Source organism: Buteo buteo, chromosome 1, assembly GCF_964188355.1.
Source record: "Buteo buteo chromosome 1, bButBut1.hap1.1, whole genome shotgun sequence".
Lineage (NCBI taxonomy): Eukaryota > Metazoa > Chordata > Aves > Accipitriformes > Accipitridae > Buteo > Buteo buteo.
Window position 1 is genome coordinate 65,642,705 of NC_134171.1, and position 17,687 is coordinate 65,660,391.

General features: G+C 39.7%; 1 protein-coding gene across 6 annotated transcripts in view; it reads left to right on the plus strand.

Moving 5' to 3' along the window:
- PTPN13 (protein tyrosine phosphatase non-receptor type 13) overlaps positions 1–17,687 on the plus strand; it is a 127,730-nt gene that overhangs the window by 45,806 nt on the left and 64,237 nt on the right. For all 6 annotated transcript variants that reach the window (XM_075034182.1, XM_075034171.1, XM_075034191.1 and 3 more), the window contains 3 exons: positions 361–546; positions 3,261–3,354; positions 16,338–16,901. In XM_075034182.1, the coding sequence (XP_074890283.1) occupies positions 361–546; positions 3,261–3,354; positions 16,338–16,901 (844 nt within the window). The remainder of the gene's footprint in view (positions 1–360; positions 547–3,260; positions 3,355–16,337; positions 16,902–17,687) is intronic.

Here is a 17,687-nt window from a genome sequence, read left to right on the forward strand (position 1 = left end):
TTGTGACTGGCAGAATGTTCAAAAACAACAAAGAAAACTTCCTCTGAACCTTTTCTATAGTCATTAAGCCCTTGAGAAAGGAAGGCGTTGGTGTCCTGACCTTACAGTTCAGGCAGCTTGCTTGGACCAGATTGTTGTAGAGTAGGAATCGAATCTAGATGCTGAATGCCTGTCCCCTGATCTACAACCGCTATTTTTTCACCACCTAGATGGTGACTTTCAAATTGGCACTCAGATAATGTAGGCAATAAGTCTCGTGAATAGTTATTTTACTGTGTTGAATGTCTTTTGTCTCTGTGTGTACCACAAGTCACTATTAAAACTGCTTTTCCTATCCCTCCTGGTTTTGTTTGTCACTAGCCTATCAAACTTGGAGATCATCTCAACAGCATACTTCTCGGCATGTGTGAAGATGTCATTTATGCCCGTGTATCTGTACGGACTGTTCTGGATGCTTGCAGTGCCCACATAAGGAACAGTAACTGTGCCCCTTCTTTTTCATATGTGAAACAATTGGTCAGACTGGTTCTGGGAAGCCTGTCTGGGGTAAGTCTGTGTCAGCATTTGAGGAATAATAGAGATGAGCAGGAAGAGAGCAAAGGTGCTAATTCAGAGTCACTCTGCAGTCATTCTTCCTCTTATTTTACTATGTTGCAATTTTGATAAGGATAAGCCTTGAAACGAGAGAATTGCTTCTCTCCCCTTGTAACAGTTTGTGCACTTGACAATTCCTCCTGGAATATGCATTCACGACTGGTGATTCTGAGGAATTTGATTTTGTGAACTGTTTGTCTTCATTGAAAGAAAAGTAGAGAAAAATGGGAGAGCAAAAAAGATGATGAACTCTGGGGCAAGCCGTAGACTTGTTGCTACTTGAAATGCTTAAAAAATTATTGCTGTGGATTTTCTTTTTTAAAGCTATGCTTGACTTTTGGGGAGGTGCTTATTAACAGGAAGAGGGACTTTTTAGATGGTGTGCCAATTCTCTTGCACTTCTGCTCAGCTCTTGGATATGATAGTTGTGGAGGATGTTATTGTCTAATGATGACAAATGCATTGAACTCTTTTCAGGAGTGAAGGAAACTACATGAACTCATCTTGCAAAGTTACTATTCCTGACAGGCAACCTCCCTTCACCTAAACCATTACAATATAACTTCAGAATAGTTAAATAATTTCAAGACTCTGAGTAGAAAGGAAGGTCGTAAATTGTCAATATTGTTAGATTGTTCTCTGGCCAATACTTGCTTTCCTTGTGTTCTGTTTACAATTATAATAAATGATGAGCAGTTTATTATTGCTTGAATAATATCCCATGATGGTCCTGAATTTTATCTGGTTTTATATCATTGAAGCTCCTTTTTTTAATCTCATAGGGGTTATGCCAGTGTAAAAATTGGCGTCTGGCAAGACAGCACTGTAATTGCAAGAAAAATGTTTGACTTAATGCTTTCTTTTTAAAAAAAAAATTGTTATGATCTAATTGCTAGATAGTTTTTTTCATAAATCTGGTTTGGAAGTGCTTGTACAAGGTGAGAGGTCCCAGCATTTGTCTAATATGTGGCAGCAGCTGATTATGACAGGCCTCCAGAAATAGTGCTGAGCCTAAGCTTCACAAAGCATTGTATAGTCTGTGAGGCTATGTCTGCCGGTCTGGTGCTCCTTGTTGTAATGTCTGAAGTCTTTTGTACTTGCTGAGTGGAGCTAGTCTGTGATTCAATGAAATAAATTAAAATATTAAAATAAAGATCCAAACCTTAAATTGGGCCACAAGCTATAGAAACAACCACTGCTGGAGCGAGTCATTAGTCTCCAAGTTCTTAATGGCCCTTTCTGCTTAGCAATTTTTCTGCTTTTCCTCATCTTGTTCTTGTCAGCAGACTTTCAGAGGGAGTCTGAGGTTAGTGTGGCAGACTAATCTAGACCAGCCTGCCAAAGACAGCAACAGTGGTCCCAAATGCATTTACTGAAATCCAGCGGAGAGCTGAATCCAGCAAGTGTGTTCCTGTCTGCTATATCATGTTCATAATGAAGGAGTGGGACTACTGGCAGTTATCCAGTGCTGAAGTTTTGCTAATCGTCTAGATTTCCTCTGCCAGTAACCTTTTTAACCTAATTCATAACGTGTGTTGGCTTTGCAAGAAGACAAGAACAATATAGCCAGATAGAACTGAGTGTTAACAGAACAATGATGACATTGCTGTGCTGCTGTGTTGTCATGCAGCTTAGCTAGCCATCCCTGCTGTTTTTAATGTTTAGTGCTCTGTATGTGTGCTGGAATTTTTAAGTTAATAAGAAAAGCACATAAAATTGTTTTTTTCAGAACTGTAGTACAACTTGCTATTCCAAAATCAGCATGCATCCAATCTTGATTGGCCTTATCAAAGGCTAGAGAGGTCATTTGGTGGTCTGTGAAGCACAGCTGAGAGGTCCTGTTTGAATGTTTTCACTTTACATGTTAATATCCTTTGTAAAGGGCAGTATGGCACAGGACTGATTCAGTCTATTTAATGTTAATTGAGTTGCATTGCAGCTGTGATGGATAGAAGCCTGCTTGATTTCTCTTTCCCACCTCCCAGCTAAGCTACTGTCCAAGTTATGCCAATTCCCACCATAGCAAAAGATCTCACTAAAGATTCTTTGTTGTAGCACATAAACACTTCTTTGAATGACTGTACATGCGAAGTAATTGCATTTGTTTTTAGGGAAGTAGCAATTAAAAAAAAAAAAGTTAAAATTTAATGGGAGTAGTTAAACCTGACACACGAAAGGAATGTGCCTGGGGGGCTAAAGAAGAGACGTCTCACAAATGCATGAGATTTTACACATGTAGTAAGTTGTGTGAGGTATCAGCCTAAAACTATCAGGTACAAGACAGTTCTTCTGTTACACAGAAAACTCATCAGGCCAATCACAAGTTCCAGTCACAGAAGGTGGTTTTCAAGTGTTACTGTATCTTGTTTGCTGTAGGGGTAGAATGTATTTAAGTTACATGCTTGTGAACTTAATTTAGACTTAGTGGAAAAAAGTAGACTGAATGTGTAGTAAAAATAATGCATAGATTATTCAAATAGGGTTAATTCTAGGAGATGGTCTTACTGATGAATCTGTTTTTTATCAGAAAAGTTTAAACTTCCACTCTGAACTTGAACTTAACTGTTTGGGAATGACTTACATTGTGGATTTATGTAACGGATACTTGTTTCATACTAATGGGTGCTCTTTCAATATTTGACTTTGCTTTACTGCCTGTTTTGCAGGTGGATCAGCTTTCTTGCAATGGGGAGAGAAAACTGCAGCCGGACAGGAGCCAGGCTATTCGGGAGCGGCTGAGGGGAAAAGGACTTCCCACAGGTAAGTGCCTCATTGCAGTAGGGGTTATGGCAATAAATACAGCCCTGTGGAAGACCAAGTTTGGGTACGTTTTGTGGCCAAAGAAATTGAATAGTGGAGGACTTGCTGACAGAATTCACAGAACTCTGATGGTACAGTGTCTAGCTAAGTGTTGGTGGTGGTGACATGAGAATAATTGTTTCAAGAAAATACATGCCTTTTTCCAGTTCAGTCCTGATGATAGGAACAGATTTTAAAGGTTCTGAGCCAAAAGTTTTCTTTTTGGAGAAAGGGAATCTTCAGCTGAAGGTAGGTCAGCTAGAGGAACAGGAAGCAGCTTTTCTTTCTTCCCTCCTTCCTGTGGGCTCTGCTTTCTCTTCATAGCTCTAGTTGCACGCAGCCTCTTTCCCTGCTTCCCACGCAGCCCTGGACTCTTTTCTCTGCACACAAAGCTTTTTTCTGACTCCTCTTTTTTCCTGAAGAGACGTATTCTATGTTCCATCACAGTTCTGCTGTGCTTTGACAGTATGAGGTGGACAAAGAGGCCAGGTAGGGTTGTACTGTTACTTTAGGGAAGTAAGGAAAGAGGAAACTGGGTGGGGGCATGGAGGAGACAGACTGTTTCAGAGGCAAACTGTTGCTGTTGCCACTGTGGGGGAAAAAGGATAAAGGTTGACAGCTGATGCTGGCCATGACCATAAGTGTTAGGAACACAGGGTTTTCATCCGCCTCATGTTATCTCCCTGCCTATTTACCACCAGTAGACTTGGAACAAAGTTATGTTGCTGATGTGCTTGTGTTGCTCCTTTGTTTTTTAGTTTTCTGTCAAGCAACCGTGCAGTGAATTGCAGGAACCGAAATAATCCGTGGAGTTGTTAGTGGCAATAGAAAATGCAAAAGTTAGACATGAGTCTGGCCAGGCATTGGTGGTCTTCCTTTATTGATTCTTTAGAGATGAGTCCTAGATTAGGCTATGTTTTGATATAAAAACCTTATGTCAATGGTTGCCAGCCCTTCCAGTATGGCGCTATGTGTTTAGGAACAGTTTCTGGTACAAGCTGTCTCTTCATTTTCTGGCACAAATGCACTGTTCTTACTGCTTTCTCAGGGGCCTTGTTTTCTTACTGGCTTTTTTTTTTTCTTTTCCAGAATATTTCTGTAGTAATAGGAAGATCTGTAGAAATACAGGGTTTGGGACAGGATCAATCTAGTTGACTGGATTTGTAAACCATGTAATACCTTTCTTTCTGAACTTCTTTAAGCTCTTTCTTAAAATGATTTTTTTCTGTGGTTCCCACCTGTTGTGGTTTAAGCCTGGCTGGCAATAAAGCACTATGAGGCTGCTTGTTCACTCCTTTCCACCCCCCCCGCCCCCCTGCCGCCAGTGGAATGGGAAGGGGAAAATATAATGAAAAGCTCGTGAGTAGACAGAAGGACAGGGAGGGATCACTCACCAGTTATGGTCACGGGCAAAAAACAGACTCAACTTTGGGAAAAAACAAAATCAGTTTAATTTGTTACCAATCAAATCAGAGCAGGATAATGAGAAGTAAAACCAAATCTTAAAACACCTTCCCCCACCCCTCCCTCCTTCCCAGGTCAACTCCACTCCCTGGGGGCATGGGGAATGGGGGGTTGGGGTCAGCTCCCCACACCTTGTCTCTGCTGCTCCTTCCTCCTCAGGGGGAGGACTCCTCACTCCTCCCCTGCTCCACCGTGGGGTCCCTCCCACAGGAGACAGTTCTCCACGAACTTCTCTGACGTAGGTCCTTCCCACGGGCTGCAGTTCTTCACAAGCTGCTTCAGCGTGGATTCCTTCCATGGTGTGCAGTCCTTCAGTCACAGACTGCTCCAATGCAGCCTTCCCATGGGGTCACGGCCATCTTCGGGGGCACCCGCTTGCTCTGGCGTGGGCTCCTCCCCGGGCTGCAGGTGGGCATCTGCTCCCCCGCTCCCCTCCATGGGCTGGGGGGGGACAGCCTGCCGTCTCACCACGGGCTGCAGGGGCATCCACCTCCTCCCCCTCCTTCTTCACTGGCTTCCGTGTCTGCAGAGGTGTTCCTCTCGCATTCCAATCCCCCTACTCACTGCAGGTACCCCTTCTAAAAACTGTTCTCCCAAGAGGCGCTACCACCATCGCTGATGGGCTGGTCCTTGGCGCTGGGCCTTGGCCAGAGGCAGGTCCAACTTGGAGCCAGGGAAGCTTCCAGCAGCTTCTCACAGGAGCCACCCCTGTAGCCCCCTCCGCTGCTGCCAAAATCCTGCCACACAAACACAATACACCACCAATTTTATAAGGATTGTACTAGAACCTTATTGTTCTGATGGTTAAATTGTTAGTTTATTCTTTAACACTATTCTTCCCAGTTTCCAGTGTTGTCATATTCACAGTTTGTTTACACACCTTTGTTCTTTTTTTATTTTCACTGATACAGTTGAACAGTCTTTTGCTGGTTTGCTTTTCTTTTTCTTAGAAAATCCTTAACTTCTTTTTTTAAATGTTTGTGTGGTTTGGGGAGGGGGGGGGTGTTGTTCATTTGTTTTCCTACACACAACTTTGTTTAAGCTTTTTACCAGATTTTGGGTTTTTCCCCCAGAAGTAATGTTTGTCCCCAAAGTCTTAAGTATATTTTAACAAAAAAGCTTTTGGTTTAGGTTCTACTAAATTTTGGAGTTTGAAGTATTACTCTAGCCAGTATCTCCATGGCTTTCTGGCTCAGTACTAGGGTGAATAATATCCCTGTAATGTCTGAAACTTTCTCTGAGGACTATGTCTTTAAGTTAAAGGATATAGACCAGATGATCTGATTGCTGTTTTACTGCTGTACTGTCTGACTTGAAAAAATGTCATGGCTAGAATATTGTCTTCTCTTATCCTTGCTTTTTTTGAATTGCTTAGTATATATGATTTAGTTTCTGAGATGGTTGAGAGGTGTTGCTGTTTGTTTTAATTACTGCAAAGTTCAGTTCAGATGCAGTGTCTGAATCTCTGAAGGGCTGTGGAGCTGTATGTTTGTCTGGTTGATGTGTGCTCACTTGCCTTCTGGCTCTGCCTAGTTCTAGGGTCCCAAGCAGAAGAGGTTCCCTGCAGTATGTGCGCCTGTCACTGGGTCAGGGAAGAACAACCAAGAGTTAAGGATTCTCTGAGACCGAGTCGTCCATTTGGCTCAGCTGCTATCAATCAGTAAATTCAAAAAAAGGTTTTAAGTGACCTCAGTCAAAATCACTTTTTGAAAGGTTTCTCTTTTTAGGGAACATCACATTGTCTGAGGAGAAATAATTAAACATAATCTTTACTCAAATAATATTTGTGAAGTGGGTGAGCTTGATTAACCCACAGGCTATAAAGTTGGCTGAAGAGTCCTCATCCTCTAACCTCTCTGTCTCCTAAGTTGATTGAAAGTGCATGCATACGTACGTTGTTACAGATAATGTGTGGCACCACAGGGAATGAATGTTTGTGCATCACTGTTCCAGTGCAAACATTATTTTGTCTGTATCACTCCAAGCCTGGTCCTGAAGGTACAAGTTATTTATTGGATGCTCTTGAATACTTATTTTTCCTATTTTTGTCAAGATGAACTGTCACCCAGCAAAAATGTTTTTCAGTTACTGTGTGGGTTTTATGATATTTTGCTCTTATGCTTCTTTCTTCCCCCTATCCCTAGAAGTAGATCTTCTTCATGTTTTCTGTTATTTGAGTCTTTACTTTCAGAAAAGAAGATAAATTGAAATCAATTATTCCTTTATTTTTTTAATGTTCTGTCTGTCCTGCTTCCACTCAATCTGTTTCAATTTACCTGTATCACATTCATTACCTGTGGAACTCTTTGTTATTTGTCTCCTTTTCCCTAGAGGGTTTACAGCCCTCTTGGCTTCCCCAAAACCTTTCCGAATTCTACTTCTGTTTTCAGTCCCATTTCCTGCTATGTCTTAATAGCACCATCTTACTTCTCTGTTTTTCGATGTTAGATACATTCCTTCATCTCCACTTCACTAGGACCTCAGGGAATATAGAGTATCAGTAAAATACAAAACAGAACAAAACAAACCCCCACACATAACCAAACTGGCTCTAGCTGTTTTCAGTTCCACTTGGCATGTACACCGAGTTCTGTATTTGAAAGTTAGTGACGACTCAGTGAAATGGGTGTCTGATATTGAGACACAGCTCACATTTGATTCAGGGCAATTTAATGCTTGGTTATTTCTTCTTCTGTAATGGTATGCTGGTTTGGTGTTGCAAATTCTGTCAATAACAGCACAGATCAGCTGCCCTGAGGGCACAGCTTTTAGATTTCTGGAAAAGTAAGCTGTGGAATGTAGTACTAATTATACCGATGATAATCTCATAGACTAAGGAGCCACAAGTAGAAGGCCAAATGAAAGAAAAATAGTAATGGTAAAAGAAAAAAAAAAAAAGAAAAAACAACTCAGAAAAGCATAGAGTCCTTTTTTCCTCTGTTGACACTGTATTATTCTTCTGCTGTGTGTAGTTGAAATACACACCTCTTAATCCAATTGCAAAACAGCAAACCCTTGGAAAGGTAGGAATCTACCAGGCAGGATTATGATTCTGAGTGAACTGTCTTTCTAATAAGTTAGAAGTTATGTCAGTCATCTTTTATCTAAATGTTTGGGTTTAACTTCCTCTGAGACAATGTTTTGAGCCCAGTTTAGCACTGGGACAGCTGGGGTGGGGTGGGGCATGCATAAGAACATGTCTCATTTTACCAGCATATTTAAGGATGTAGATACGGTGAGCAGAAGGTCTTTCCTGGAGAGGACAGAAGACTTGTCTGATACTCATGGAGGTCAAGTTCTGTTGAGTCATTGTGAAAATCTTAGAGAATTTTCAATGAATAGAATAGTTCTTATGTGGAGAAAAAAGCAGCATAGAGCTAAGGCATTTATTATGAACTTAAGGGTTTCAGAATGTTACTATCAGTATCTAACTTAAGAGAGCTGATAAATCATGCTAAGTTCACGAATATAGAGATGGTTCAGCAAGAGAGATGTGCTCCTAGTTGGAGAGTAGCCACCTAATACCTTAGATATTTGCAGTCTTTGAAAAATGCCAACATTTTTGGTTTAAGTCTTTGAAAGTCATTAATGGCAAGATCAGTTTTCCATACCATGGTCATCCAAAATTATAATTGCTGGGGCTTTATTGTTGGCTTAGGACAAATGTTGTGAAATATTTTTCCACTTCATGTGCATAGATTGGATAGTTTGCTCTCCTCACATACCAAGGTTAGATATTTTCAGCTATTCATTTCCATCTTTATGTCTTGAAGATAATTATTAAATTAATAAATAGCTTCATGTTAATATTCTCCCCAATTAAATTTATTTTTTGTCTCTTGTGACTCACTTTCTGTGGCCATCTTGGTGAATGAGCTTTATGGCAGGGCTGACTGCAGAAGTAATTTATTCTAAATTAATATTACAGAATGTTTGCTTTTAGTCAAGTCATACTCAGAACACAATATTTAGGAACTGACTTAGCCAGCAGAAATAGAAGTTGTAAAACCTGGTGTGAGTCATCTGAACTAATGAGTGTTTTTTAAGTTTCATACTAAAAACACTTTGGACCTTAAGAGTCTTTACTTCAAGAATTATTTGTGGAAGTTGCTTGATAAAATTCTTTTGGTGTGACAAAAGAGTTGTCAAACTCTTCCAAACATAAAGCAGGAATTAACTCACCATGTTACTCTTTGCCGCAAACCATGGCACTCATCCTTTAAAAGGATGCATAGTCTATTTAAAGCCCAGTTGAAATCTTTGTAAGTTGTACATGCCTGGCAGCCTGCTTCCTAGCCCTCTAGTAATTGAAATCCTGCACCTTGTGTGTTTATTCACAAAGTTCCAACTTATATTGATGATCTGTGAACACCAAGGACAGACCTTTGCGGAGATATTTCATCTTTTAGAGAGATTTAGTTAAGAGGTGTCTGGGCTTTGGTTTCCTACTACAGGGGTCTCTGATTTTAACTTGACTTGTGCAGTGTGATAGGCTGTCGCAGGTTAACCTTTTATGTTACAATATTACAGTTGTATCCTGCAAAATTCCAGCCTTTGTCTCTGCCAAAAGAATACATGCCACATGAATAAAGGCTTGGAATGAATTTAAAAGATCACCAAGGTTCACCTTCACTGTATGTAACAGGAAATAATTGGAAATGCTGAACAAAATTTTAGATGTTGATAAACTCCCTGTTTAATTAGACTATATGCTCTGTCAGGTGAAGCAAAAATGGTAGGTGGTGTAAACTGAATAAAAGATTCTAAGGCTAAGTGAAGTTGCTTTTAATTTTAACAAGAAATTCTAGTGTTGGTTACTGTTCTCTGGAATATCAATTACTAATATAGCTGCCCAGCAAAAATTCTCAGACAAAAGATGTACCCTTTTGCTTTTGATCCGGGGAAATTGATTGTGGATTATGTTTTAGTTTCTGATCTGAGTGAAAATACAGCTTTTGTTCTATAAAGAAATGGATTATAATGATGACCTCCACATGTGAACTGAAACAGCTTACTCATTTTCTTGCTAAATCCAAGCACACAGATTTAACTTATCAAAAAATAGAGCACAAACTTAATTCGATTGACTTGAAAATCTCTCATCTGGAAATAAAACTTTTTTTTTTCTTTCCCCTGTCTCCTCATTACTAGAAAAACAAATCACTGAGTAGGTGGAGAATAACTTCCAGAGTTCATCAAAACCAAATGGAAGCCAGATGAAGATTTCTTGTTTTTTTAAAAAAAAATAAATATTTTTTTCTTTTGCACTTCAGAAACCATGCCTGTTTTCTTCCAATAAGTGTTTCTGCTTGCATCTAGCAGTACTAGTGGTTGGTGTTGGTAGAGTTCTTTTAAACTTAAGTATAGTTGCTACAGCCTTACTGAGCTTCCAGCCTGGCAGTATTGGAAGTGTTGTCATAGTGGTGCTAAGGACAAAGTTAGAACTCTGAAGACAAAACAGAAATGGACACAAAAATTAGTGAGGAAACCAAACCAGAGATGTCAAATGCTGTCTCTGTGCAGAAAAGCAGCTGTATCGCTGAGCTTCTCCTGGGGTATGCTGAAATCCAGGAAGGGAGTAGCTGGGTGGCCCTTTTGCCTCCTTGGTTGAGAAATGTACCAAAAAATAGCAGCCCATAAACCTGAGTGGGGAAGAGCTGTGGTGCACTTGTCTTTTCTGCAGAGGTGCTGAGGAAGGGAAGAGGTAAAATGTTGCATTTACGAAGTGCTACTTGGCAAGGTTCACTACCACTGTTCTGAACAAGTTGCCTGGTTTCTGGAGCTATTTGGTTTTTTGATAGAGGAGCCATGTCAGTCCAAAGCAGAATGTTAATTGTTCTACAGGATTTATAGCTTGGCCATTACTTACAGTGCTTTCAACAGTCCTTGTGTCCAGCTCATTTCTTCCTTCACAAAGAATGCATTGTTTTAGGAGTACTTCCATCTGAAACTTGGATTTTCTCAACAATTTTAAAAAAGTAAAAGAAAGGAGGAGGTGCCATTCCTACAGTCAACCCACAGGACACATCTGGCTCTGTTATCTTCTGTTTGGCTCTTAGCCTACCCCAAAGGGATTGCAAACCCAACTCCTCCATCAGCTACCCACTCATATTTGAGAAACTAACTGTATTGTGTTGGGATAAGGATTTTTCTGTTGTTCTGTTCTCTGCACAAAGATCGTGTGGGAGATGTTTTTTAAACTCCTGTATAATAATTTCCTCTTTTCAGACCTTCCAGTCTGGCAATGATGGTGTGTACTTTCATGCACATGTGGGCAATCTCTCTTTGTCCCTCCCCAGCCCCTGTCTCTTCCTCACCCCCTCTCGCCCCTCTCCATGTGTGTGTATGTATGTATCCATAAGTTTGCTGAAATGGAGCTGAAAAAGGTATTTTGTTTTGTGCAAACGAAGGAAGGGGGCAATCAGAAAGACTAAAGAAACTTGAGCTGAGTTTATTCAGTAAAAACAGTTACATTATGTCCTGCACTGACCATGTTTGCACTTACATAGTATTTAATTGATTGCCCGTATGATCAAGCTGGTACACAAGTAATTGCAGACAGGCTGAATTTAGTTAGGGACAGATAACAACTCTCTTGGTCAGAGGAAAGTCAACCAAATTAGTGTGAGTAAAAGATGGTTTGTGAATGACACTGGTGTCAGACGGTATAGTTGCATTCATAGCTGAAGACACCAAAGGAAGAAGGAAGTAGATCCATGGTCATTTAGCAAATGTAACATCTGCCAGTTGAAGGTGTGTGGAAAACTAGATTTTCATTTTAGCACCACAAGAGAATTTCATTGTGAGCTCTTGGTGATTAATTGCTATTTTTATTGTATATATTCCCTCACTATTTATTATACTTTGGAATCATGCAATTACTATAATTGCATTTGAATTATTTACAGTAATTATAAATAATTGCACTAATGTAACGTTAAGTAGAGGATAAACACCCAAGGGCAATACGTAAAATCAAGAATCCAGATACTGTTCAGATGAGCATGAAGAAGAGTTTAGTTCAGCAGAGAAGTAACTGGGGAAGGGGAAAACATGCCTTCTGAAGTTACTTACATGCTGTAGTATCTTAATTGCTAATGGCTTGTCCTATAACCGTCTTTGACAAGTAGGGAAGCACTTCTCTGTCCTGTTACACTCTTGGGTAACTGAAGCATGGAGTAGCTCTGTGTGGTCTCACGTGAGATACTTAATGTCTTTAGTGGAGCCAAGATACTTTGGATGGGTCTCCAGTTTCCATTATAAATACGTATGGTTTTTTTAAAGGAAGGTCATAACACGAGTCTCTCCATCCATTATAATTTAAAGACATAAAAGTTCCGTTATGAAGTCAGGTTCCTTTTGATCAGTAGTTGGATCTTAATTCTTCATATAAAATTTTTTACTGGTAGTTCTTCCCTTCATTTTCCCACACATTTCATCATAAAAGCTGGGGAAAAACGTTGATGGATACGTATTGGCTTAATGAATTTGGACTTGTGTATGCCATTCAACTGAAAATACATGTATTAAAGAAGGGCCTATGATTCCAGTCTGCTCTGTTCTGGAGATTTATTGTTAGCTGAAAGCTAGACATATGAGCTTTGTGCTGAGACTTACTGCAGTCATTTAAGACCCTTGATCTAAGTAATGCTGAGGTAGTCTGTTGAGAAGGTCCAGGGAAAAAAAAGTGAAAATACCTCAACAGTTGGTTTTGTGACTTACAAAGTCTATAATAGTACTTAAAAAAAGTAAGGAGGGATGAGGACAGATTTAAGTTATTAAAAATAGAAGAATTGACCTGGACTGATTGCTGGTTGCCTAATCCAATTTTTTCACTGGTATCTGCAATTGAGTTGCTTCTGTACTGAGAATTCTTGTCCTTGATCATTGACCTCTGCTCTCTGGTGCCAAGAGCAGCATGCATTCTTGGCTGGTATAAAGTATGGATCTGTAAGTTCTGTATGGCTGCTTTGTTTCGGTTTGCCTTCTCGGAATGCCGGACTTGAGCAGCCTGTGGACCCCTTGCCTCCTAGTCTCTTTACCTTTCTCAGAGAATGATTCTTAAACAGCTCATGTTGATGCTGTGAGCTGGTTTGGGGAGAGCTTGTTGAAATGACATTATGTAGAGAGGGATGGGTTTTGCAAAGGTGGGAAGAAGTGCCAAGACTGGTGAAAAGCAGAAGTGGGAATGGGGAGAGTAATAACAGAAAGATGAAGGATGTCCAAGAGAATTTTACAGTCTCAAGAGTGAATACTAAGGCCAGCTGTAGATTCCTTTTGGTACTATGTTAAAAACTCATGTTGGCTGCATAAGTCAATGTGGATATACCTGTAGACATCTCCACTCAGTGGAGTGGAAGTGGAATGCCTCCTGCACTGCTTCCTGATGGGACAGCTCATCTGCTGTCTCATCACACAATTAGCTGAATGAGTGGCAAAGGTGTAGCGATGAGTACTTTCCCAGTCACTGCTGATGAGATAGTGTTTATGGCATTCACTTTTCCTCATGAGGAAGCCCCAGGTGGGTGGATGATTTGGGGAATAGAAAACATCTCTAGCATGCTGAGGCAAGGAGCTTGTGTCTTCTGAGCCTCTGCATGAACTGGAAGCAGCTTCTGTTACGTCCAGTCTGAATGCTACAAGCTGATGGAAAGTACAGCTTTGGTGAGGATGATCCTCCTCTAGCACTCTTTTTCACTGGCAGCTGGGCTCTTTCACTGCAGTTCTCACCAGCATACAACAGATATGTTTATGTCTCTGCATGTGCTATGGTGAGGATACCCACTGGTACTTAAAGTATGTTGTGGCTCTTTTCACTGGATGTGATCCTGAAACAAGATGACGCTTCAACGTGCAGAGACCTAAATGATCTTTTGAGCCAGGAATGTTCTTCTGAGTCATGACCAATGATGTACCAAGTAATCCTGAATTTACAGCCTCAGTAGCATATTGGAGTTGCAGCTGTCTCTCTTGTTTTTTCTGTTTTGTTTGCCATTGTTTTGCTCAGTAAGGTCTTGTGCATGTAAATACTTTCAGTGTTGAAGAGGTGGGGTTTTGGGGTTTTTGTGTTTGGGGGTTTTTTTTACATTTAAAAAAATATGTGAAAACAGTATGTAGAGGAGATTGGTTTGGGTTTTTCTGCCTAAAATTATCTTGGAACTCTCATTATTCAGGAAGATTCTCAGAGCTCCTTTTGATTTGCCTTTCTTGGTGACCATCTTAAATACTGCAGTATTTTGGTTTTTCTCTCTCTCACAAATGACTGAGCTAAAATCCTGTTTAGGAATGTCTGTCCTTGATGTGCATGTATGTGAATGTGAAGTATGTGTTTGCAGGATGGGTATCATCCTGCTGCTTTAGATAGGTAGTGGGAACTTCACAGTGAATAGCTATTTTTAAAAGGCTTTTTTTTGTGTGTGAATATTATATGTAATTCACTAGCCTTATGAAGGATGTATATTCTGAGAATAAGATAATAACATAAGATTTACCTGACCACAAAGATAATTATGTTTACTTGAGTTTAGGATTAAAGCCATATTTGTAAAATATGAAGTGATGCGTCAGATCCTTTCAGAAGATGAGTTCATTGTCACTGGCAAAGGTTTTTGTTTTATTCTCTTGGCTGGAACATGTGGGAACTGTGTAATTTCTTACAAGACACTTTTTAGACAATCTAAACCCTAACATTTTTTACCATCATGTATTTGTGTGTTGGTAAGAAGCAAAGGGCTTCTTGGTTGCATTTGGCTTTAGCCTTGCTTTTCTTTTTAAACACCTGTTGTTAGTTTAATATCACAGAAATAGAAACTGAAAACTAACAGCCCCTTTTCAAGCAGAATATCAGGGTTGAAAGGTGTAAAGCCATAAGCTTTTAAAGCATTTCTGAGTGCAATTATGAGCGTCCTTAAAGCATTCCGTGAAACTCAATTCAAAAGGATAATACACTCTAGATAAAGATCAGCAGGAGTCTACTGTGCAAGTGAGGCAGTTAATTTCAATCGACTTTGGAAGAGCAGCAGGCAGCACTACAGAGCCATCTTTGAGAGTAGTAGATACAGCACAGTAATTTACTTTGAGCTCACAGCTGCTTTCTATTGGGAGGATGTCTTCAAGGCCGCTGCTTCTTAAGAGATGTATATGGTAATATCACAGCAGAGATGGAGCTAGCTCTAAGAAAAGCATCACGTGCCATACTGACTCCGCCTGGGTGAGCAGGCATCGCTTACGCAACCCAGCACAGAATATTTTTATTTGGGTTTTCTCATCAGGAGTATCATGATGAGGTTGAGATTGCCATATTAATGCAGTGTGTATGATGTAGACTGGAAAGGTTAGACTTCATAATTTTTGCAATGTACTTGGTCAGTTGGAGGTATGAGTAGATGACTGCCTGCAATAGACTGGATTTTCACAACTTTAATAATACAGAAGCATTCAAAAATTTTAGTTTGCTAACAAAGTAAGTAGCAGTTGGGTAGTCTTCGATACTAGTTTGTCTCTGGGTTGTTACTCTTATAATGGTTACTCTGATCTCAGGAAGGCTTAAGAACATGAAAGGCAAAGTTGTAGGTCATCTGTTAACATTAAGAAATGTGATTGTATTTACCAATGTTTCTAATTAGTTTTGTAAAATTGGGCTAATACTTTGAGAAAATTTTATGCCCAAGACATACGTGATCATCAAAACTTCTCAGTGACCATGATATGATATTCTTCAGAGAGCATATATTTCATTGATATTATTCCGCCGCTGACAGTTTCTTTTATTCTGGAAGTAATTTCATGGTAAGGGAGGGGGAGAAGAGAGTGTTCATTAGTATTGTCTGATCCATTTATTAATGAGACATGAAGTGTACAGGCTCATAGAATCACTTCGATCTTTGAAGCTTTGTTGGTTTTGTTTTAGAGTATTCTTTATCTGGAGAGACTGTCATCACCAAAAGTAGTCATTAAAGAAAGATCCAGGATTTTTAAAATTCCTAACTGCACAGTCATTTTTCTTTTACTACTGACACTACTGCAGGGCATCTGTAAATCTGTAGAACAAACCAGGACTTTTCATTAAAAATTGTAGGTGGTATCTTTGGGTTTTAAGAGGTGAGAGGAATGGCTGGTTTCAGATTGATCATTAAACAGTACTTTTGGTGATAGTCCAGACTATTTTAAAAATAAAACTAATGAAAAAACTTTCAGCATGTATGTGATAGTTGTTTTTTTTTTAAATGTTAATACTGTATTATAGTAGGCCATAATTTTTTCTTGAGCACTTAAGAAATAAAATGCCTGTCAGATATGAATTAGTTGGAGTTCTATCTTTGTTGACTGAGGCAGCACTTTAAGTAGCCGTCTCAATGTTTTGCATGGCAACATTAAGGCCAAAATGTGTGTTCAGTATATACTTTAACCATAAGTAACTTGTGTTGCAGTCTTTTGTATTAAGTACAAAGTTACATATATGAAATGTCTCCTTATTCTAGGAAAAACATTGGTGGTTGATGCACCTGATGGACACAAAGCTCACTTCTCTCAACAGACCATGCTTAACAAAGGACTTAGCAAGTCGATGGGATTTCTGTCCATTAGAGGAACACAAGGTGAGGAAGAGTTTTTCCAGGGCATTTCTGCAGGTTACAACTCGGGACAGGAAGATGTTTTTTGTCCTCATAGATGTAAAACCAGTGAGTTTGAAAAAAAAGGTCACCTTCATACAGATGTCACTCCCAAGCGGAAAGTATGGGCTTCCTCCACAGATTTGCTTTGCACAACTGACAAGGCAGCTGAGAGGGACCATGTTGGAGGCTCTCATGGGCACAACCATCAGTGTGAAGCATTTATGGTACGGACTTCTACTACTACCAGAAACAAGGAAGCAAGATACTCTGATGGGAGCATAGCACTGGATGTCTTTGGACCACAAAAACTGGACCAAACGCGCCACGTGCCTGAGACATCAACTTCTGCAGCAATATCAAGTGCCTTTGACAGGATAAGAGAGAGACAGAAGAAGTTGCAGCTTCTGAGGGAAGCTATGAATGTAGAAGGTTAGTGAAGCTTTTTGATTTTCTGAGTGTTCCAGTCATTAAACAAAGATTTCTCTTTATGAAAAGTTTGAGTTCCCATGTAGCAGTTCTTGGAACTGTCGAGATATTTGCTTCATCTTCTTTTTTTAGCTAAAGTGAAAGCATTAGAACGTCTGTTGCCAATGAAGATAAATGTACTTGCCCAGATTGCATACCCAGTGAAAATAGTTGATCTCTGTAAGTCAGCCAGTATCAAGTTAATCAATTAAAATTAGAAAAAGAAAAAAAACTTGGTAACAGCCAATTGTCAAGTAATTTTCCTTGAAGGAGAATCCTGGTCTCCAGCTATTAGAGATTATACCCCAGAGGAAAGGGAGGATTTTGTCTCCAGATCTCTCAGTTTTTGCACTGTGTAACTCTGGATGATGCAGTTAAACCCTTATATATGAAATTTTTTTTGGACTCATGTTAAGTTCTTTACCTCAATGGGAATACTTGACAACAAGTTCCATCAGTTAATTAAAAGAATGCATGGGGGGAAAAAAGTCTTTGTATTTGTTCTGTGGAGACTTATAAAATGGTCTGTATGCAGATGCCTATAAGGAAAACTGCATATTTTGTTTGCTTTGAAAATGTGATGTGATTTTCAGGAGTTGTAAACTTGGGACAGTTGGGTAGAAACCAAGAGCAGAGTCAGATCCTGCTTGTGATGGGCCAGAAGGCATAAATTAGTCGTCTAAGGTGTACAGTAGAAGAGCTGTATGTACAGAGCTAGCTCAGTCATTTATTCAGGTGCATTCAAAATCC